General features: G+C 36.7%; 1 protein-coding gene across 1 annotated transcript in view; it reads left to right on the top strand.

Annotated features, from left to right (window-relative positions):
• DPP6 (dipeptidyl peptidase like 6) overlaps positions 1–24,181 on the top strand; it is a 2,722,860-nt gene that overhangs the window by 1,525,346 nt on the left and 1,173,333 nt on the right. Inside the window, exons 6-7 of the mRNA XM_044066886.1 lie at positions 3,159–3,211; positions 22,826–22,907. Coding sequence (XP_043922821.1) covers positions 3,159–3,211; positions 22,826–22,907 — 135 coding nt within the window. The remainder of the gene's footprint in view (positions 1–3,158; positions 3,212–22,825; positions 22,908–24,181) is intronic.

The following is a 24,181-nucleotide window of genomic DNA, read 5'->3' as shown; positions in this document are numbered from 1 at the left end:
CCTATAGTTAAATGTAATTTGGTGAAATTCCTGTGGCTTGAAGGTAGAGCAGAAGCTTTACAAGCTATGTTATTGTCTCAGCAGTACAACTTACTTCATGAAACTCACAAAAAAATCAGGAAACCCAACAAGATGTTATCATGGTGTTCCCTTTCCATATTTATGTGACGTGGTTAGCAGAATTTTAGGGAACATGATTTGAGGGGAGAATGGCTATTACTGAATAACTACTATGTTGACCCATTTCAGACTGACTCCGACTTGCAGCTGCATAATAAATTAGTTTAGACCTGTAGTAGTTTGTCTTATCTGTAGCAGACATGATCATTCCCCCACTTTTCTTTACAGAAAACATGTACACATGCAATGTAACATCTCCTACAAATACATCCATTGCAAAAAACACTTCTCAGTCACCCTCAATTTTTAATCAGATCCTACAACACTTTGACTGAACACCCCTAAAATATCTCCAACTAGACCGAGCAGTACAATTCTTCAACTCTGCCTTTCATGACGTACTCAACAATCTTGCCCTAATTAGAAAAGTACACTCAAAATCCAAGCCTCTACCCTGGTTAACCAATGAAACTAAACTCTTACTTAAATAAAGAGATAGAGCCTGGTCAGATTACCATACCATCAAAAGCATATCTAGCTTAACTACCTATAAACAGCTAATGAATCAAGCAAAGAAAAAACAAACTACAGTCAACAAGCAAATGTACTTCCAATCCTACCAAGAAAAACACCCCCCCCCCCCGTAAATTCTCCCACTTCATAAATTTAATAACCTCCCTACTAGGCAATCAACCTAATACACCTCTTACACTCCCTGTCATTTCCCCTGATAATCCTAACCCAGTCTGCTTTTCTCCCATTCAAACAACCTACATAAAATCTCTCCTAGCCAAGTTTAAACCCCACTGTCTGGCTGCAGACCAGCTCCCAAACGAGCTCTTGAAATGTGCAACCGCATCCATTGCTTACCCCATCTCTATCTTGATAAATCGCTCAGTCTCTGAACAATATGTGGCATCTCTCTGGAAAATATGTCATATCATCCCACTCCACAAAGGAGGTCGCGCCAAAGATCTGTTTGACTTCTACACCATCGCCATTCTATCCCCACTAGCTAAAATCTTACAAAAATGCATCCACACACAGCTTCTCAACCACCTACTCTCTAATAATCTCTTATCCCATTCACAACATTGCTTCAGACCCAAACACAGTACTTCCACTGCCCTAATCTCTTTTGCTAACACCATTCATCAACTACTTAATGAAGGCCAGGCAGTCTCCTCTATCTTTCTTGACATGTCTAAAGCCTTCAACACCATTTCCCACCAACTCCTACTCAATAAACTCTCAACCTACAGCATCAGCACACCCTCTCTGTCTGGGTTCTGCAGTTATCTCTCAAATAGGCAACAGGCCACCAAATGGCAAAATACTCTTCCCTCCCTTCTCATTGCTGTTGGTGTGCCCCAAGGTTCTATACTAGGCCCTCTCCTCTTCATCCTAGTCACAAACAACCTCAGAACAGCAACTAAACTAGCCACAACTATCCAACACACACACAATGCTACCCTTATAGGCTCTGCCCCAGCCCCCACAAGAACTTCAAATAAAAATTTAACCATCCTTCCTTAGCATAGAAAAATACCTTTCAGAACATCAACTAATTCTCAACCCAAACAAAACCAAACTAATAATCTTCAAAAACAAAAAATCCAAATCTTGTCATGCCCCTCTATCAATTCACTTCTCATATGCTACCAAGATCGAACCTACAACTCATTCCATGCTCCTAGGGATCACTATTGAAGAATCTAACTTTTGAAAAACACATCTCTTTAACAATCAAAAAAGTGCACATCAAGCTCGGCACCTTATATAGGGCCAAACCATACCTGTCCCACAACGCCAGACTTGCCACAGCCCATTCTCACCTACTTTCACCCCTCCTTTATGGTTCCCACATACTCACTAACCTTCACAAATCAGTCCTAAACAACCCTGAATCCTGCTATCACAAAATTGCAAAGTTTCCTTTGAATGCCCCACACAGGACTTACCACTGTACTGTGCTCTGTCAATTAAAATGGCTTGAACTCCCTAACCTTCTGGCTCTCAACCAACTATCGATGGTCCACAAAATAATTCATCTTCCCACTAACCGGCCTGCCCTCTTCAATCTCATCCAACCTAATCTTAACCCCAGGACCCTCAGATCCTCCAACAAACTTGCACTAAAAGTCACCCAGTCCAAACAATGGAATACTGTCCCACCTGAAATTACTAAAAACCCATACCATCATGATTTCATACAACAACTAATAAACTACCTAACTAATCAATGGCTCTGCTCCTGCCTTACTGCAGGCTAATCCAGCTATCCAACTCCTTCCACTGCCCACCCATACTAGTATTTCTCAGCACTGTTACTACAATCTCCCCGATTTCCAATCTAACTAATTATTTTTGTATTAATCCCCTTCTTTTTATGCCAACACTGTTATATGAAATTGTTTAAAAGGTTGAATCTCAAATTTCAAGTGTAACAATGCCACTTTGTGTAATGTCATTTTTTGCCTAGACTCTCTTATGTTATTATAAGCATGAATTTCATTCCCCCCAATTCATTTCTTTCCTTTACCCTCTTAATTCCCATTGCTATTTCTATCTGACTCCCACCTGAGGATGTCCTTGGACAAGTTGGTTTATCATCAAACCTCATTTATGAATTAACTATAGCTGAGGTAAAACTTAAAGAATTGTACCTAACTGCTTGTTCATAAGTACAGACTGAGTTTAGTTTGAAAATCCACTGCATATTCCAAGCTTGTAATATGGCTAAAATTCCTTACATCTTTTTTATGTTAGATTTGTATTATTATTCTCAAGCATCTGGATAATGAATTTAATGCTGTTATAGGCTGTCATAGACTGTTGATGTCTGGTTTCTAGTCATAAATTAAAGGTGGTTTATTGTGTAATAATTTCAAATGGAATGTTCACAGCAAAAGTAGAAACTGCCACTTAAAGAGTAACGCTTCATACGTGTAGAAAATGTATTCTGTTTACAGAAATAAATAATTTCTAGTGTGATATAATTTCTGGTGCAGTATATTAATAATTTGTTTCTTTTGCAGGTGTATAAACATTCATATACAGCATACTACCTTTTGACCAATTTACAAACATGGTAAGTAACTGAAGCCAATCATGTTCTGATGCATTTACAATATGTTTTTACCAAATAAAATTTATGGACTGGAACAAAAAATGTCATTGAAAGTGAAGGTTGTAGTAGGACAATGTCATAGCATATTATCAAAGAAATGTAAAAAGAAAGCATAGTAGAGATTCTGAATTATTTGTTTCATTATTAACACTGAAAACAACACAGGCAATGATTTTTCTGAATGCAGTCTTAAAACTGAGAAAAGTCAGGATTTAAAGAAAATAGAATATTGAGTAGAAGGTAAAAAGAACTGAAAAAAGGAATAGGGGTGTGATAGGAGAGGAATGAGGGAGAGCTAGTCATTTGGGAGGTGACAGGGTATTCCCCTGTATAAGGATATGAGGCTTCAAGCAATTCAAAGTAACTAGATGTTAATGGAGCATAGTGACCTAAGGTGGGTGAATGAGGCTAAAATCAAGTATACATGGAATATGAAGGAAACCATAAAAAACTAAGGGGAAGCATACAAAGAGTACTCATAAAATAAGAGCAGTAATGACTGGGACAAATTTGTTGAAATGATGCCGAGCATATTTTAAGAGTTTGAATGATGAAGACAATAGGCAAGATTGAAAGAAAGCTAAAAAGGGACTCCTGAGGAGAAGCCACAAAAAGTTTACAAAGGGCAATTAAAGATGATGATAAACAGGGAAGAAAATTAAAGCTAGTAGGTGATGAAGTGTTGTCTTTTAGAATGAATGTATTCAGTGCAGGTCAGGGAGGATTCCTAGCAGTGATGTTTGATGGGAATAGGAAATGGCAGGAAAACTATACAGCATGGAAGCTAAAGCAGGAGAGGAAAATAATAAAGATAAGCAGTCTGAGAGATGGAAAAAAAGTTAAAATGGATGAAAAAATGATACTGTCAGTTGTGTACAGTATTCAATATTAGCAGACACTCACTGTATGGCTTCAGTGTACAGCATTTACAGTACCATCATACTATTTTAAATATGTTATACAGGGTACTCACAGTTCAGTTTGGGTAAATGACTCAAAATTTAGCAAACCATAGTTCAATTCCTCTTAACAAGAGATGAATACTCATCACCCACACCTCCCCCTCCATGTCTCTCAACAAGCTTGCCCAGAGCATTTATCAAGGTCCAGTTTCTCTTCCCATAGAGATAACATCTCTAGTAGGTCTTTCTCTTTCTCTCTCTCTGTCTTGTCTATCCCTCGCTCTCTCTCTCTTTCTCTGTCTCTTCTACTCTTCTACCCCCCCTCTCTGTCTTTTCTATCCCTCTCTCTCACTCTCTTTCCAACAGTGGCTGTCTATAGTACTTCCTCTCTCTGCCAGAGAGGATCTCATCTCCCTGTCTCACTCTCTCTTTCCTTTTGTCTCTCACCGTCGCTCTCTGTCTGTCTGTCTGTCTTGTGTCTCTCTCAGACATTCCCTTTTATAAGAAGAGGAACAATTTCCTCCTTTCATGGCAGATGTGGATCCTTTGTCCAGACTGCTGCAAAACTACAGCTCTGCATATCCCTACAGCAAACGTTAGGGATTAATATATACTACATGAACAGCTCTCAGTTCAGACCTGTGCAGATGCATGTCATTGGCCAGTAACATCTTGTCTTGACTGACATGCAGATTTCTTCCACGTTTGGCCCTGCATCATGGTTGCCTAACATACTATGTACAGTTCTCGTTGTCATGAGCTCTTCTCCCAGGCTCATTAGTTCCATCAATAGCTCTAAGGCACTTTACTTTTCTCTAGGTACTGGGACAAATTCTATCATCATACATTTCTTTATCTCAGCTGCAATTTCTCTGTGCTCTTTTACCATTTCTCCTTGCACTGCTTCATGCTTGGATTCAATTATTGCTAATGCCAGTCCAATGTGATTCTATATGTTGGTTTAATGCATTTAGTGTTTCTTCATATGTCTCTATATACTATTTTTATTGTTGTTTTAACTCTTTATAGGCTGAAACCAGAGTCTTACTCAAGCTAGCCTTGATCTTACTGTGTGTGGACAGAGGCACACTGTTATCATGTATATTATTATTTAGTGTGGCTTGTTAAGACAGCAGTTTTTATTTTCCTCTCATGGATTTACTGTATTTCTAATTGTCACATTACACTGTCTTTTCAATTAAGCTACATTGAACTTATGGACTATCATTCCAATTTGCAAATATTTCAACTTAGTGGTTGTATGTTTGGCTATGTCTTCCAAAACCACGGATCTTGTAAAATTATTTTTGTTCCAGAGCTATGTCTCAGTTGTTGCCTCAGCTACTGAGCTTATATATGCAGTGCACTTTTCTTTTTACTTGTGTCAGCTTAGTAACACAAATCATTCAATTTGCCAAGTCCTTTTTTTTCCCTTTTAAGTTTTAGTTCAGTTCTATGATGCTTTGATTAAGTAACTTTGAGTCAGCAATACTCCTTGTCCAGTGTATTTGTCTGCAGTCCCTTTGAGCTCACCATCAATCAATGCCAGCTGGTTACTTTCATTTATGTTTTAGATTTCTTTGGTGTATAGACCAGGATACTTCATTGTTTTGTGGCCTGTATACAATAACTGACTGTTTTTGGCCCCTTAAAGTTGTCTTTTTTTAAGTGATTGTTTCTCAACTTGAGTGTTATGAAATTTAATTTTTGATCAGACTGGGAGATGTTAATCTTCTGAAGCTTCTGACACAGTTTTCTTTTTCAACCCTTTACACTACAAAGAACAAAGAGAGAGTGAGAGAGTCAGAAGCAATGTCATTTTGGGTTTGAAACTACTTTTAGTCATTTACTTTCCAACATCATTTCACTTAGTTCTTTTTCTTTTTCCTTTTGATCAGTGATATCTCCTGACTTTGCACTTTCAAGCTTACTAAGGTATTTCACTGCTCCCCACTTGTTCAGAAAGTGCAGAGAGCCTGTTGTATAAAGCTGTCATCTTTTGTTTCTTTTACTTTGACATACCTTTTGTTTGGTTTGTCAATGCCAGACAACATTTAAACTCCTCTGGCAGTTTATTTCCATGCCCAGAAATGTTCTGCTTCGTCATATTTATAAGTTATTTCTGCTTTTTAAAAGTACCTTTTAATTATCTTCACATTTATATAATTTTTTGTTTCTTCTCTGACTTTGCCTGACAGCATTTTACAGCATTGTGAGATTGTTTAATTTTCTGTCTGTTCTTTTTGGATAGCACTTTGTTGCACCAGTATGTTTCTTGTAAGAAACACAGTTGTTGTTAATACAAGTTCTTGTTTCATAACAACACTCCCTAATTTGCAAACTAAACTGCCCTGGTCCCTTTCAATAAACACATCACACAGAATGACGTTTGATGACCAGGGCCGGCCTTAGATGAAATTGCACCCTAGTAAAAGTAGTGCTCTGGCGCCCCTTAAGCCCCACCCGCATTATTCTCATGAAACACTCCTATTTGAGCCACACCCACAGGCAAGAAAGGCAGTCCAGTTATTCCCTTCAATTATTTAAATGCATAGGAAGAAAAGATACCTTGCAATGTACTTTAACTGTAAGTGAATGAAGATTTTTTCTTTAATAAACTTGCTTTATCTGTTGCTCCTTCACACATATTTTACTATAAAGATCATGTCCTCAGAACATAGAAGCCCATGTGCCTTGTAATAAAGGGTTGCTTAAGTTAATCTAAAAAGTTTAATTTACTTTGGGGTAGGCGAGCGAGTCTTACAGCTCAGTGAAAGTAGAATTACAGCCTCTCTCCTCCCTATGTACAGTAGCTTAAGCCTCAGGGACTTGTGGGAACAGTACATACAAGGGAAGAATGAGGTTTAAAAGAGGGCAGTATTTGAATGAGCTATGTAATGTTTGGCTGACAATGACTGGATAGATTATAAGTGATGTATAATGTTTGCAACTAAAATCATGTCAGTATGGTTTGTGACGTATGATGTTTGCAACAAAAATTATGTCAACATGGTTTATTTTCCTTTATGTAAATGTATGATTGCCTATGTCATACATGATACTTTAATAAAGATGTTTCTTGTAAAAAATAATAATGATAATAATAATAAAAAAACTAGCGTAGGTTTGTGACTACCCATCCAGTCATCAAGACTAAGCTTAAAGGTAGTTATAACAGCACTTTGACCTGTAGTGGTAACTTATTCCATAGGCTAGTAAAACTTTAAGAAAACTATCCCTACAGTGTGTCTTGTTAATTTGTTGTTGGAAATTTAGATGCCTAGTATGAGTGTTTTGAGAACCACTGGTTAGTGAAACAACAGGAGGGCAAATAGGATTGGGTCCTTCACTGCTCAAAAAATGAGATACAGGTCATCTTGGAGAAGTCAGGCAGCTATTGAGTGTAAGAAGATACATGCAAATCTATCAAGATAGTCAAAGGATTTAACACCTTCAGTTTTCTTTGCTAGAAATCTTAGAAATCTTTGGGGTCCTTCCACTTGAATGATATACTTGGACTTATACATATCAAGGGGAGTATTGTTTTTCATGATGGTTCTGATGAAGAGTACAGTAATAGGGTGACTCCTCTGGATCTGGAAGATATTCCCCTGTAAATTAACTGGGCCAGATATAAAGATTTCCAGACTATGGTGGAAGCATGATTATCACGTGTGATCAGTTGTGCATGAGTGCAACTTATAAAGAAAGTGGCACCAGAACACTATCATTTACTTCAGCTGCATGGAACATGGTACATGCTACTGAAGTGGTTAATCAGGAAGAAAAAAATCAAATTCTTCATTTCAAGCTCATTTCATTGTCTTTTTCCTCAGAGAGCCAAATGCATAAAACATTTTAATCCACGTGAACAACTCATACTGTTCTAGTTCTTCAGTTTTTCAGCCTATGATGATAGTTTAGATCTTACTCTAATTTCTTTGTAATATATTTGCAGAGCAAAATTCTCTTTTTAGCTTAGCTTGAATTAAAATATTTATTTAATGTCTAATTCCTTACTCCTGGCAAAAATTCACCTAAACAACCACATAATTCTATTAGAGGACTTTGGCTGACCAAGTTCGCAGTCGACTGCAAACTAGGGGCCATAATTGATTCTCCAGCTGATACAGACACCCTCCAGAAGGGTCTCACTGAGACGGATACCTAGTGTCAAAATCATGGCCTCAAGCTGAATGCCAAAAAGTGCATAGTCATTCCCTTTGGAAAAAACAAAGTACCCACAAACTACCACATAGGTGGTAGTCCCCTAAATACAGAAAAAGTAATAAGGGATCTGGGGACCCAAGTAGATAGCAATCTCTCGTTTGATAATCATATTGCCAAGGTGGTTAGAAAATCCTTCTACATGGGCCACCTAATCTCAAAAGGTTTCTCATCCAGAACAAAGGAGGTTATTGTGCATCTCTACTCATCACTTATTAGACACATTATAGAATACAATGCTCCATTTGGGATGTACCTTACAAAACACCTGCAACAGATGGAAAAACCAGAAAAGTACCTCACCAAGAGGATTACTGGCCTCAAACAGATGACCTATGCAGCCCGACTAAAGAAACTCCTGCTGTACACGGTTGCATACCGCTTACTCAGAGGTGATCTCTGCTTGACATACAAGGCCATGTCCAACCCAGAATTGATGGATATGTTCTCTACCTTAAAAAAACAAATCCCTGAGAGCCACACACTCTAGGGATATAAACCTTACCACAACGATAAATAGGACGAGCTGGAGGGATAGATTCCTGACCCAGAGACTCCCCATGCGTTGGAACAAATTTCCAATATACATCAGGCAGAGCCCGTCACTAGCACTCTTCAAGAGAAACCTTGATGGGTGGATGGGAAAGAGACAATTTACCCCGGGGATCACTGCAGTGGCTCTGCTGGACAGAGGCACAGGGAACTAATGGCTCTGCTGGTCAGAGGCACAGGGAACTAATCTAAGGGGGTGGCAAAAGCCAACACACTCTGGTTAGGCTTATAAATGCCCTTGGGCAGATAGCCTAGTACTTACCTATGAACCTAATAGTATTGTGTGATCATCTTATTTTATTGTACTCAGTGCTTGGTTGAGGAAGCTATGAAAGACTCTAATAGTTACCGTAGTGATAGAATAGCAAATGTCAAACTACCTACTCAGTATTGACACAAAGGTATTCCTCTTTCAAGTATGCATTGGCTGTTGTTTAATGCTTATATTTTACTCCACATTTTCCTGTGCTATGACTGTGCATGAAAAGTATATTTCTTGAATCATTCCACAAACCTAGTAATCAAACATAAAGTAATTCAGTGGACTAAAGAGATAAAAGGTAAGGACACAACAGAGAGTACTGGGATTTTCTATGCTGTTCTTAGAGGGTGTATTACTGAGATATTTTAAAGTACAGGACAAATAAGAAGTAAAACATAAACATGCTTTTACTGTAGCATTATAACATAAGTACAAAGGGAAATAAAGCCATGATTAAAGACTTGGATGTTCCTTAGTGAGAGAAAATTATTAGAAACTAAGAGAGAGCCACCCAGGTTAAAAATGCTGATTAAAATGTCCGTTGGTAGATCTGAACAAGACTTAGTCGCCAAAGTAAAATTTAAGTGGTTATATAACTATATAAACAAAATGAGACACACGAAAAAGGAGGGACTTAGCTTTTTGATTAAAAGGAGGAGTCTAGTGTTGTTGAGGAGAACAGTAATAGAGTTAATGCATATCTTGTTAGCATTTTCTATTTTAAAAGAGTAATGATAGTATGCATTAAAAACAGTGTGAATACAACAGCTCCCATGGTTATATTATGGATGTTATCAGGATAATACCATGTACAGCCTCTGTGAGACAGTTGATGTTTCTGGAGCAGTCTTTTGCAAAATTAAAAATAAGCATTTTAGAACTAATGTTGCTAATGTTCATCACCTCTGTTGGCAGTTACATCATCCCAGAAGCATGAAAACAGGCAGCCATTGCTCAGATCCATCAAGATTAATTAAACAGAATTGCTAGCTTAAATTCCATGTGCAACTGCGGAATGTAGTTGCATCCACGTTGGTGCGTGTGCTTGCCACTCATGGTCCGCCTTAAATCAGAAGACGCTTGTACCGCATTTTTTTTTAATTGCTAAAGCCTTCCGATCAACCCACAGCTTTAAAAGTGGGAGGGTGTTCACCCTCCCCCTTGTCCTATGGTTCTGGCACCATTGGACAGAACTACGGAAGTTGTGGCAGGGCACAAACACCATAATACAGTTGGGATGTACTCAGAGATAGGGCGCCGAGAAGAGCGCAAACTTTGGAGAATGAGAAAAATTAATTATACTAAATAAATAAATGAAATTTGCTCCCTTTATGAGGCCAGCCTGAATGGCCGGCCGTGTTGATGACCTTTATTAGAGGTCCGTAAACATAACTTTGTTAACCAATATTTATTAATTACAACTGGAACATAATATAGCTGATTTTAATCACAGCATAAAACACCCATGTAATGCTAATCAAGACAGCATGCCCTTGCTCATCCTGACCCAGTAAGCAGCATCCATACCTCCACTCATTTACTTATGAAGCAATGCCCCACCACTCACTCCATTTGCCATTTATTTAATTACACATCCAACAAAATAAGCAGCGTCCTTACCTCCCCTTGCTTATTTTATTTATCAAGCAGTCTCCAACTGTTAACATTCCTTTCCCAACTCCCTGAAATGAACATCCAGCATCAGAGGCTAAAAGAAGAGGGCAATCCTGTTCCTGTTCTCCACCCTATCCAAACTGATAAAATAGTATTACACCAAAAAAGGGAGTGAGGGCGGGTAGAACATTCACACCAAAATGTGATTCCTTACCCAGTTACACTTACAAAACACCCCTTAAGCCCCTCCCTCCCCTTACCTCATTTCCTCCTAATCATTCTACTTCCTCATTTAACTCTTTCCTCTCCTCCTGCCCTTTTACCTCCCACTAATATTGTCTAACCCCCTTCTGAAGATGTCCCTGGACAAATTGGTTTGTTACCAAACCTCATTTCTCCCCCTGTACTTCACCTATTCCAGTTTCCCTAGAAGCAGAGCCAGAAGACTTAGATCCACCTAACATTTCAGTTAGAATATTTGCAATACTGGACTGCAGTCAATCCATTTGCTCCTATCTGTCAGAGATACTATAGTACAAAACAGTCACATTCTGCATCTTCAGACTTAACTGATCAGCTCTGAGTTCTTTAGTTCTTTAGTTAAGTTATATTGCTATACCTCAGCAGAGTTACATTGTTCTTCCATGATAGCAACACACATATTGTTTTGTTTACTACTTATTTTGCATCTAATTTTTAGTACCTGCAACTCACAACCTGTTTATCAAGTTTGCATAGAGTTTTCTTACTTCTTCTATATAAGGTAACCTACAGTTTCACTTTTGGAGGGTTTATTTTCTGCAGACAGCACCACTTTCGTGTCTCACACAGCAAAGAACACTGTTTTCTCTGTCGAATGGTTTAATGTTTTAAAATTAACACATTTTTTAGTTTTGAACCCCATTTCCATTAATATGGTTTATCCTTTGAGAAACAACTTCTTTTTCTAGCTGTTCTCATCAATGGACCATTTTTCCATGCAGAGAGTTTTTCATAAACGTTGGTTTCTCAAAACGTCAACTGTGTTTAGTGTGTTTCATACACTGCTTTTTGTTGCAAATATTTAAATATATGTAAGTAAATATGTTAGCCTGACCAGACTTATCTGCAAGGCCATGAAGTGAATCATCATGGACCTTATCAGCAAAGATATAGATAATCTCCAAACACTTGACTCTACTCAGTTTGGATTTGTCAAAGGGAGATCATGCCTGTTAAACCTGGTAGACTTCTTCAAGACAGTCACCAAGGCCCTGGATGAGGGGAAATATGTGCATATAACCTACATGGACTTAGCCAAGGCTTTTGACACTATCTCCCACTCAGGCATCATTGACAAACTCAGCCACCTAGGTATCAACTCTTATATTGTTAGGTGAATCAATAACTGGCTCACTGATAAAATACGTATACTCAACATAGGGGAATCCACTTCTAGCGGCAGACCTGTAGCCAGTGGTGTTCCATAGGGATCAGTCATGGGAGCTCTTCTGTTTGGAATCTATTTCGCCAAAGTACAAGGAAAAGCTAAAGGTCTGTGGCTGACAAAGTTTGCTGATGACTGCAATCTGGAAGTGATCATAGAATCTCCAAATGATGTCAACATCCTACAAGAGGGTCTTACACAAACAAATGATTGGTGCCAAAGTCGTGACCTTAAACTGAATGCAAATAAATGTATTATCATCCCTTTCAGTAAGAGTGATGTTCCTGCTAGCTACCACATCAATAACAACACCCTAAGTACGCACACCTGGGCACACAGTTTGACAGCAATCTTACCTTTGATCACCATGTCTCCACAGTGGTCAGAAGGGCTTTCTATATTGCTAAGGGCATTGCCTCCAGAAAAACAGAAGTAATAACTTCCCTGTACTCTTCCCTCATCAGGCCAATAATTGAGTACAATGCCTCATTTGGTATGTACATTTCCAAGCACCTGCAGCAATTGGAGAAACCACAAATGCTCCTCACAAAGAAAATTCAAGGTCTTCAGCGTCTGTCCTATGTGGATAGTCTGAAATCACTGTCACTTTATTCTGTTTCATACAGACTACTCAGAAGCTATAGCAAAAAATATATATGGTAGCAGGATAAAGGTTGGTAAGACAAAAATAAGAATAAAATAAATGAAGAAATACCAAATCAACAGGCTAAAATCCAGGAACTTTAATAGATGCAAAACAGTGCTAAGTGCTTTCATTTCACGGTGACCACACTGCTTCATCAGACAACATTAACTAAGAAATACAAGTCTTTAATACAAAATGTGCCCAATAAAAAGCCCTTGATTATGATGTCATCAAAAAGTTACAAATTTTGTAAAAGAACACATACTGCAGAAAACATTCATATATCATGAATAAAAACAACTATAAAATGTATGCAAACATATTGCACTTATAAAAATATATTTGAAAATAAAACATATTATTTATGTCTAAGTCTACAGCCTTTCAGGAAAGGTTTCAGTGAAAAAAAAACATTTAGACCAGGTGGTTTTTCTGCATTCAACAATAAAATCCACTTCTGCTCTATAGAAGGATGTAAACATTTGTAACTTTTTGATGACATCATAATTAAGGGCTTTTTATTGGGCACATTTTGTATAAAAGACTTGTAGTTCTTAATTAATGTTGTCTGATGATGCGGTGTGGTCACCGTGAAAGCACTTACCACTCTTTTGCATCTATTAAAGTTCCTGGATTTTAGCCTGTTGGTTTAGTATTTCTTCATTTATTTTATACTCAGAAGCTATCCCTGCCTTGCATATAAGGCAATCTCTGACTCTGCTTTATTGGAAATGCTGTGTATCCACAAGTCAAATGGTACACGGGTTACTGCTCTAAAGACCTTATCCTAGTATGTGACATTAATATAACCTGCTGGAGGGACAGATTTGTCTCCCAGAGGTTACCACACCTTTGGAAAAGACTCCCATTTCATGTTAAACAGAGTACCTCATTGGCCCTCTTCAAGCACAATCTGGACAACTGGATGATAACTATAAATTCACCCCAGGGTTTCTGCTTGTGTCCCACTTGGACATGGGCATTTAGTGCGGATCGTGGAAATAAGGGTAGAACTTGTCTAGGCTTGTAAGGGCCCCAAGGCCATTAGCCTTATAACTTGATAAGATCCTGTGATCCTATGATCACTGACAAGTAATTTCCTTCTGTAGGCAACCCTTTTAAATGACACAAGCATCAACTTTTACTACTGGAATAGTACCCTGTATGGACAAAGAGTAAATGTTCTCATAGGGATACAGGTTCTTTAGTATTAAAAATACAGCACTGTGGAGGACTTGCTTTTTACTCAGGTGTCTGAGACACTTTGCCTCACACTTGTCACTACTGTCCAGGCATCATTTAATACTGTTCAAAGCTGTGTAGAGTTATACTGTTTATCAAGCACCTGAAAAGATTCAATGCTCTCTGAAATTATGTGCTCTGCCACAGACAGCATCTAGAAAATTCAGTGCTGTATAAAACATCACAGTTTGTCAGCGCTTTCTACATATGGCACATATTTAATTCTTAGCAACAAGACTTACACACACAGTACTTATAACAATTTCATATCAAAACAGTTTACACAGTAGCAGTACAGCTTCTTCCAGACAGCACTAGCAGATGGTCATTTTCATCTGTTGAAAATGCAGGACAGTTCACAAATGCAAGTAATGACTGGCTTAGCTTCACTAAGCCGTGTACTGTTTATCTGCTGCAAGACTTCATATTCTAATTATGAATTTGTTTCAGCAATCTGCTAAAAATTCAGTGCATACACTGCAGTACATAGTTCTTAGCTTTACACTTAGCGATGAATAACTCATTTTTTCATTTTCAGTGCAAATGTTCACACTCATTTGCATTCCTTTTATCCAATACACAGTTCACTTACAATTTGCAAACTTCTCCAACAGAACTTCAAAGATAAACTAAAGCAATACAAAAATATTGCAGGGATTATTTCTGTGCAGTCATACTTTCGAACTCTTTCAAAAAATACCACACCACTGGACCATCTATTTAGTACTTTTGTTGTGTTTCAGGAAAAAACATTAGCTTCAGTACTTCTTTCCAGGTTATAGTTAAGATATAAAGTATCATCAGCATTTGCCAGTGCACTTGCTTGACAGCTGCCTGACTTGTTACTGTAAAAATGCACTTCATTAAACTGAGTTTACACACTTTAAAGTTATGTCTTATTATCTCAGAAATATCAGTATTATAGTTCTTCAAAGCAAACCGTTGAACAGACTGCTTATTGCTACATTTTTTTTCCAAAATGTTGTATACAAGTTATTGCTTCACTTTTTAATCACTCTGTTTTTCTACTTCTTGCATTTATTTGGGGTGTTTCAACAACCCCTCCTCCCAGCCACAGCTAATTTGACTCTACAGTGTTTTATATATATAGTTTTCTTTTTTCAGTTCTACATTTATTATGCAGTAGGCTTATTCTTACAATTTGGAAAACCAGTACAAGTTTGTTATGCTTACTACTTGCATCAGAGATTTCTTTCCTGAGTATTTATTTCGTACTGCAAAAAATTCTTTCAGCAGCTTACAAAGAAAAAATAGGGTCATGTAGTGTATTCAACTCAACTAGGGACACCAGTGATGAAGAATACTTTCTTTGAATGCATTAGCTCAACATGTTATAATCCAACACAAAAAATTTGCTTCATGGTAATCCAACTTGTCACAGATAATCTGAAGGGAGGGGATATATCCACTTACACTGAGTACATGGAATTGCGTAGGATATATAGCTTATAAGCAGACAAAGAGCCTGGACTCAATGGTGTGGTCCCTTTAAAAATGGCACTTAGAAGCCGGACAGTAATGAGATAAGATTTTTCATTTGGTGATTACCCTTTGAAAGGATCCAAAGGAACAGAAAACAACAGGATATGAAGAAAGCTGATTAAGCTGAAAGCGCTTTCCCTTTATTTTGTTTTGGATTTCTTGGATTTACTTGCAAGTTTTTACTTTGCTAACCTTGGGACTTAAACTATGAGCTTGGATTTAATTTTTTTTAAATTAAAGTGTTTGAGTTTAACATTTCTGCCTCATAACAAGACATTTTTATCCTATGAAGTTAAACATTTTGGGACAGGGGTGATAGTTGAAACAGGATTTTCTGGTGATCTTGCAATATGGATAGAAATAAAGGAATACAAGGAATATGTAAAAATAGGCAAATGAATAAAAAAGATAAATGAGAAAGCATGGAATGAAGAAGGAAATAAATTAGTAATACAGTTATGGAAAGATCATATTACTAGGAGGACATTTTATAAAAAATGGTCTGAATGGTGGATGATATTTAGGGAAAAACAAAAAATAATTTTACAGTGGCAATATGATGTAAACAATGTACAATATATATATATATATATATATATATATATATATATATATATATATATATATATATATGCATTGGAAGATTTGGAGCATAATGAGAGAAAATACTTTAATAAAGAAATAGAATTATATGAAAGAAATCAAGAAAAAATAGAAGAATTATTATATAAGCAAATATATGTTTTACAAAGAAAACGAGAAGAAGTATAGAGTTACTTAAGCAGATTAGTGATGGAAGATGATACTGTAATGAGAGAAATAAAAATGTAAAAGGAGTAATAGAAAGAACTCAGGAAAAGATTATGAACAGTTTAGTACAAAATGTACAAGACATGTTTAAAGAAAAAAGTAAGTGAAAAAAACATGAAAATAAAAAGTTAACCGAAAAAGAAAATAAAGAGTTGAAAAAGGAGATTCCTTTATATGAGCTAGATAAAGTTAGAACAAGTAAATATAGATCGGGCTGCAGAGCCAGATGGAAAATGTACAAACATTTAAGGGAGTGGCAAAAAGCACTTTTTAAAGATATTGAATAAATGGTTAAATGAAGGTTTTGTGTATAATGAATTGCAGAGTTGAATACTTAAATTAGCTTTTAAGAAGGAAGATAGGAGACAGTTAAAAAAATGGAAACCAATCATACTGAATAATAATGATTATAAGATCTTTATAAAAAATAATGCAAAAAAGATTTGAAACTAAAATGGAGAGTATTATGCACGATAGCATATATAGTATAATGGGAAAGGTTGTCAAGAATTATTAATGATAGTTAGAGAAATTGTGGATGACATTATGAACAGAAAAGAAGTAGTAAAATTTATGATAGGAGACCGTAATAAGGCATTTTACGCAATTGGACATGGAATTGTATGGATAATAATGAAAGACTATAATATAAGTGAGAAAATTAGGAAATTATGTATGTCATTGTATAGTAATAATAAAGTAAAAATACTTGTCAATAATTGGTTAAGCCAACAGGTAAGTATGATGAGTGGTATAAGACAGGGATGTCCAGTGAGTTGTATACTCTTTGCATTGGCTATGAATGTGATAGTAATTAAAATAAATGCAAAATGAAGGAGGTGGTGTATATCACACCTGAAGGGTTAAACATTCCAGTTCTGTTAACATATGCAGAGGACATTATAATACCTGCAAAAAACAAAGTTTGGATAAAAGAAGTAATAATTTGAGCACATGAGTGTCTAGACATGATATGGATGGCTTTAAATAAATAGAAAAGTAAAGGCTTGGTTGATGTAGGAAAAATTGGGGTATATATTTTAAAATGAATGACATTTCTCTGTTAGGTATACCGTTTGGAATAAAAATGCAAGTACAATTCAATGGGGAAAAACATCTTTTCTGGACAGTATATTAATTATCATTCAGAAAAAGGATTGGTAAGGTTTCAATACTACATATCAGAAATGAATGCATATTTTATGAACCTCATGATATATGAGTAAAATAATGAGTAATAATTTTTTATAAACTAGCAATCATGTTTCACTGGTTTGACAGGGATAAGCAATGAAAAAATATGCAAAGATTTCAAAAAGATGCTGTGGGTTAAGATGTATTATAAATGAGAACTGGATTTTTAATTTTTTATGAATTTTCTTTTTTTTTAATTGTTTATGATTACAGTAACTTGCTATCTATGAAATCTGTAGCCACTTCTAGATAATTTATTTTTTTAATGCTCCTTAGCTTCATATTATTACTGGTATAGTGTTTAGAAATGGAAAATCAATTAATTTTATTGAAACATGATGCAATCAACTATTTTTGCCAACTAATCCCTTGAAACATTCATCATTGTCATCATCTTTGCCATCATCAACCTCCTTTTTTTCCAATTTTCTACACAGGGTTAGGGTGTCATATCAACTGGCACCATCTCTCTAGATTCGGTATCACTCTCCAACCTTCTTTGACAGTTGTGCCTGACTTTCACAGGTCATCATTCACACAGTTATCCATCTCTTTGCTGGATGTCTTCATTTCCTCTTACATTCCTTTCTGTCCCAAATCTGATTTCATGTGCATGTGCCCAAGCCACCATAATCTGTTTGCATTGACCTTCTCTGCAATTTGTGCTAGTTGAGCTTTTGTTCTCATTTCATTTGGTCCACAGTGTACATCCTACCACTTATCTCATCCACTTCAGCTCAATCACCTCTAACGTCCTCAACTGTTTTGCCTTCATTGTCCAGGTTTATGCACCATGCAGTAGTATTGGTTGCACCACTGTTTTGTACATCTTACTTTTCATCTTCTTTGTCATTCTTCTGTCATACATTATCCCTGACGTTCTGTGCCAGTTGGCTGTTGCAGACCCTCTGCTTCCAGCTTTCACATCCTCATTCAGACTTCCTTTCTCCTCAACCACCCTCTCAGGTTTTTGAAGCTGTTAATTTGTTCCACCATTTTCCTTTCTATCTCATTTCTCAGCTCCTTCTGTTTTCCTCTGTTTGCTGCTATTACAACTGTCTTATCTGTACCCAGATTCACCTCATGTGCCTTCAGTTTTGTATTTAATTCCCCCATCCTTTGCTGAAGTTCTTGTTCAGTATCTGCCTGTAATGCCACATCATCTCTATACAGCAACATTGTTGATCTGTCCCTTCTAACCTGTTGGCTTATGTAATATATCAACAGCAGGAATATTAGTGGGCTCAGAGCTGAACCTTGATGTCCACTCACTCCCCTTGGGTCCCCTCTGTGAGTCCAAACACTGTTTGTACTTGTATTATTGATTCCTCGTACATAGACTGCACTAATTCTACAAATGTTTCTGGGACTTTGAACCATTACAGAACTGGCCAAGTCAGCTTACTGTGACCTTATCATATGCCTTCTCTAAGTCTAGGAATGCACAGTTGGATTCTTTCCTTATCTGTAGCTTCTTTTCAACTATCTGTCTCACTGCAAACATTGGGTCAGTTGTGCTTCATCCTGATCTGAATGTAACTGCTCATTTCCCATTCTACTTTCTGCTACAGCGCATATTCATGTATCAGTCATCATCAACAGAGCTTTCATATAAAGGTTTGAAACCTCTATACTGCCCACAGTTGTGAATGTCCCCTTTGTTCTTGAACATAAGCACTAGTATGCTTATTCTCCAACCATCTGGGATGTGCCTTTCTCTCCATACTACTGTGAGTATCCTCAGGATCCATTTCTCCACTAACTTACCCAACTTCATATCTGCTATGACTTCATCTGAGTCAGCTGCTTCCCCTGAATTCATTTTCCTTAATGCTGCTCTTATTTCCCCTAGGGTGGTCTCCTTTTCCTTTTTTTTTTTGGCTGAGGGTGGAACAGTACAGCTTCTCTAGGAATTTCTTCTTTCCAAAGCTGCAAGAAGTAGTCCTTCCATGTGCTATTGAGTTCTTATGGATTAGTGAGCAGGTTGTTGCAGGCATTACTTTTGAAGAGTAACTGAGGACTTCTTTATCTTTCTGTCATTGTCTTGCAACCTGATAGAGTTTCTTTGTATCAGTAGCTGCTAGAGTACCGTGGATGTCTTGTTCTTCAGTATTACAGCTGCTCTGTGCTTGAGTGTAGCAATCCTTAATTCATATTTGGCAGGTTGAGTGGTTTCATGTCCAGCTTTCACACAACAGGAGTATCCTTGGTAACTCAAGCTGAACAACTGGACACCAGACAACAAGTAACTTACTGACCCAGGGTTGTTGGACTTTATTACAGGCGCAAACTGGCCAATATGGCCACATAGACCTCTCCTTCCAAGAGAACATTGGTCCATGGCATAGTCTGGATCCACAACCCACTTATCACAGGTAAATAAGCATGCACATTTTTTGGCAACATTAGTGAACATGACCAAATCACCTAAAACCAATTTTTACACCACCTAGTGGCTAGAACTGTCACAACACATCGACTGTAATCCATGTTCTCTTATCTAGAAGACACTGCACCACAGTCAAATCTTGTACCTCCCATTGTGCCAACTGTATCTGTTAAATCTTTTGAAACAGTGAAATTTAAAACTTATCAGTAATTTTTGATGGTTAAACTAGTTTGTCTGAGAATTAAGTGCTCTGTAATTTTTAATGGCTTAACTATTTAGTCAGAGAAATTAAGCGCTGTTAGTAATATTTTCCCAGCAATCTTAATAATGTTTATATTAGGGTAATTCTTTTAAGTATTGGTATGTTATCCAGGGGGTTTTGTTTTCTATAACCTGATGCGTTATATCTATAACCATTAATAAAACATGCCTATTTTATGGACAGACTGCATTTTTATACACATTTTATTAATTTGTACATACTATGCATTCTGTGCATTAATCATTACAGGAACACACACAGGCTATTTGTTTTCTTATAGACTGTGCGTGTTCTCAGTAATTCCACTAGGAGATCAATAACTTCACCATTATTAGTCTTAAGTGTTAGCATAAAAAATATTCATGGGTGCTCACTATACTGCTGCATATGTTAGTAAACGTCAGGTTTTGGACTTCAGTGAACAATGCCTAGCTGCTAAGCAGTCTCAGTGTTGAGGGTTTTGGACTCTATTGATAGAACTCAAAGTGCCTTCTTGACAGTCTTGAAGAAAAGGACTGAAAATGCAAGAGAATGACAAATACTGAACATCGCTCTTATAACTTAAAGTTATTTTTTGGGAACAAGTCACTCCAGAATACCTGAAGTGTGTGTGTGTATGTGTGTGTGTGTGTGTGTGTGTGTGTGTGTGTGTGTGTGTGTGTGTGTGTGTGTGTATGTGCAAGAGGATATGTGAGAAAACATGTCAGCTTTTGGACTTCAGGGAATAATGCCTAACTGCTAAGCAGTCTCAATGTTGACGGTTTTGGACTCTATTGATAGGACTCAAAGTGCCAATTCATGACATGCTGAAGAAAAAGACTGAAAATGCAAGAGAATGGCAAATACTGACCATCGCTCTTCTAATTTAAACTTATTTTTTAATGGGAACAAGCCACTCCAGCATACCTGAAGTGTGTGTGTGTGTGTGTGTGTGTGTGTGTGTGTGTGTGTGTGTGTGTGTGTGTGTGTGTGTATGTGCAAGAGGGTTAAGCACTCCTTCCCACCACATATATAACAGCTCTATATAACAGCTGTGAGAACACAATACTTCAGAGAAAAGGGAATATTCTGAGACATGGCAATCTTGGAGTTAATTTATTTATGTAAGTTTCAATTTTTGGCAATTCATTTCCAACATAATGGGACTCGCCAATGTAGGTTCTGACCTTTAAAATGTTTTTTGGGTATTAGTCTTGCATTAGTTCTTTGGTAACACATCTTAATTTTACAGATTTGCCATGATGTTATTTACCTGCTGGACATTCAATACTTATCTTTATTTTAATGGTTAGGAAAACTAATTAGTATAGAGGATTAAGGTCATAACCTATTAACAGACTGACTTTTGTAGTCCAGGATTTGGTAACCTCACTGCCCATTTGTTTCCTGTATGAATCTGTGTATGCTGCTTAACCAGATAGTATTCTGAAATAGATGGGAAAGTGGGCTAAGCTTTGCAATGATCTACTGGGCTGCATGTCTAGTGATCAGATTTATAGTGTAACAAGGCCCAGGGCTGTAAAAATACATAAATAATAGCTTTACTGGCAAGAGAAGATGTTTGTATTTAACATGACTTTACAGGGCTCACAGGTGAAACTGTATTACAAGAGACATGTAGAAAAAAAACATATGAACTATTTATTTATTTAATGAAAAACTAAAATAAAATTATGTTTTGCTATTGGCTGTACTATTCAGACAAAAATGAAAAAAGGGTTTTAAAATATTTTATTATATATGGTGAAGGTATAATGTTAAAGGAGATTGTCTAACATAGGCTTAGTGAGTTGTTCCAAAATAATAAATAACAAATTCTCTGACATCCCAAACCAAGAATAAAGTCAGGGACTGGGTCAGGAATGCATGATTATTGTCAAATCAGCCAGGTATGAATGTTAAATAGCTTGTTAGCATCATATGATTTGAATATGGTCTTGACAGTTTATGCTTCTCCACCATAATTGCTTATCCACACCTAAACCCACTACCTGAAATCATATACTGTAGGATGTATTCTCAGAGACTCTCTATGAAAATAGTTAAAAAGGCCATGATAGTATGAAATAATAAAGCACTGTACCATAATTGTATTCAACAGCATTCACAGAGAGTCAGCAGAAAGGAGTCCAACAAGCAATGGCTGCAGTATACACTTTGAACAAAATAGTATGCAACCATGTTTTTCATCTGAAATTACAAGACTGGGCAAGGCATTTTATAGATATATATCTTTTTAACTTTATGGGCATTTCCAGAATGTGACTAATACACTTAGAAATGGGAACTAACCTCTTCTTTGGCAGGTATGAATAATTTGTGTTCCATTTCCAGTAAGTGTTAAATCAGTTAAAATGTGGGACACAAAGTGCAACATATATGGAGAAAGTCAATACTTGCTCTTGGCCTCTAAGAATGTTAGTAGACAAAATGAATACAGTATTTGCCCAGTCAGTTTACTTAAGAAAGGAATGCTATTTTCTGTTTATGTTTGTTTTCTTTCTTTATTTATTTTTTTTCATTTTTGTGTGTCTGCTTATTTGCAGGGAGCATCACAACTTGAATCCCCCTGAGGTTACAAACTCACAGCTTCAGTATGCTGGTTGGGGACCTTACGGCCAACAACTGGTAAGAACAGCAATAATAATAACTGCTGCAGCATTTGGGCGAGCTATGCTTATTTCTGCCAATATGAGCTCATATGAAGGAGTTATATTTTTAGCCTTCTTATTCCACCCATAGAAGAAAAATGTCTGGTGGGTGACATAATAATGTCACTACTTTTTATATATTTTTACCTATATTTGTTCTAATAATTTTGTGACTAACACTGAAATCTTGACAGAGGTTTTGTTTTAAAAAGGCCTCTTCAAAGTATACTCTTAAAACTGGTAACACCTTTGCTGCCGGAATACATGTATCATGTTTAAATTCATGACACTTTCCAAATAAAATGTATTTAAACAGATTTAATGCTAAATTGCACAAAACAAAGTGTGGGAGAAAAAGGGCAAAATGTTACTGTCCTTTGAAGTAGATGGTAAATAACTCACTGATGTATGTGTTTCAGTAAATGTGAAAGAACTATCTAAACCAGAAGCCATGCAAGTTAAGTATTTGAAACTCTTAGTTTAACACAAGTATATCAATGTATGGTGTGGGTATCACTGGTCCGTGCATGATATGACATGGTATCATCTTCCATCAGGAGGTTTGTGTTTCTAACTGGGATCTTTTGGGTTGATTCAATTCAACTGAACTGTGCCAAATGACACTGACCTTCAGTTTGTTTTAAGTCTCTTGGTCATATATCTGTCTATGTATCATAGTCCTAAGTCTCATCCTTAAGATTTGTGATGATCTGTCATCACTAAATTAAAGATAAATACTACAACAAAATGTTACCTAAGAAACTCCTAGATAAATATTTAGATTTTTTACTCAAATGATGAAGGACCTCGGGACCATGATGAAGGGAATTTAAGTGCAATTGCTTATTTTAGGTAAGTCTGTAAACTGATGTATCCACATGTAGGCTATGGTTTGATGCATCAGGTAGCTATGTGTCTAGATAGGTCAGATTGTGATGTGAAAACACTACTGTATTCCTGCTTCAAGGACATAGTATACATTACTGTCTGATATATTGAAAGCATATTACCTATTGATATGATTTCAGCAAGAAAGTCACAAATATCTTTTACCAGAGATGGAACGATTTCCTAAAACATTCTAATTGTTCCATTATGTACTTTTTATGTAAGACTCTTATCATATAATAGAACCAGGTATTGTAATCTCTGTTTATCATATAGTATATAAAAGACATGACAGCTGTCTTGCATTTTAGATTGCTGTTGGCCCTAATAATTTTAATCATACACACACACACGTGTGTTTGT

This window comes from Protopterus annectens, chromosome 3.part1, assembly GCF_019279795.1.
Source record: "Protopterus annectens isolate FY-2018-M chromosome 3.part1, PAN1.0, whole genome shotgun sequence".
Classification (NCBI taxonomy): Eukaryota; Metazoa; Chordata; order Ceratodontiformes; family Protopteridae; genus Protopterus; species Protopterus annectens.
This window is presented reverse-complemented; position numbering and strand designations above follow the sequence as displayed.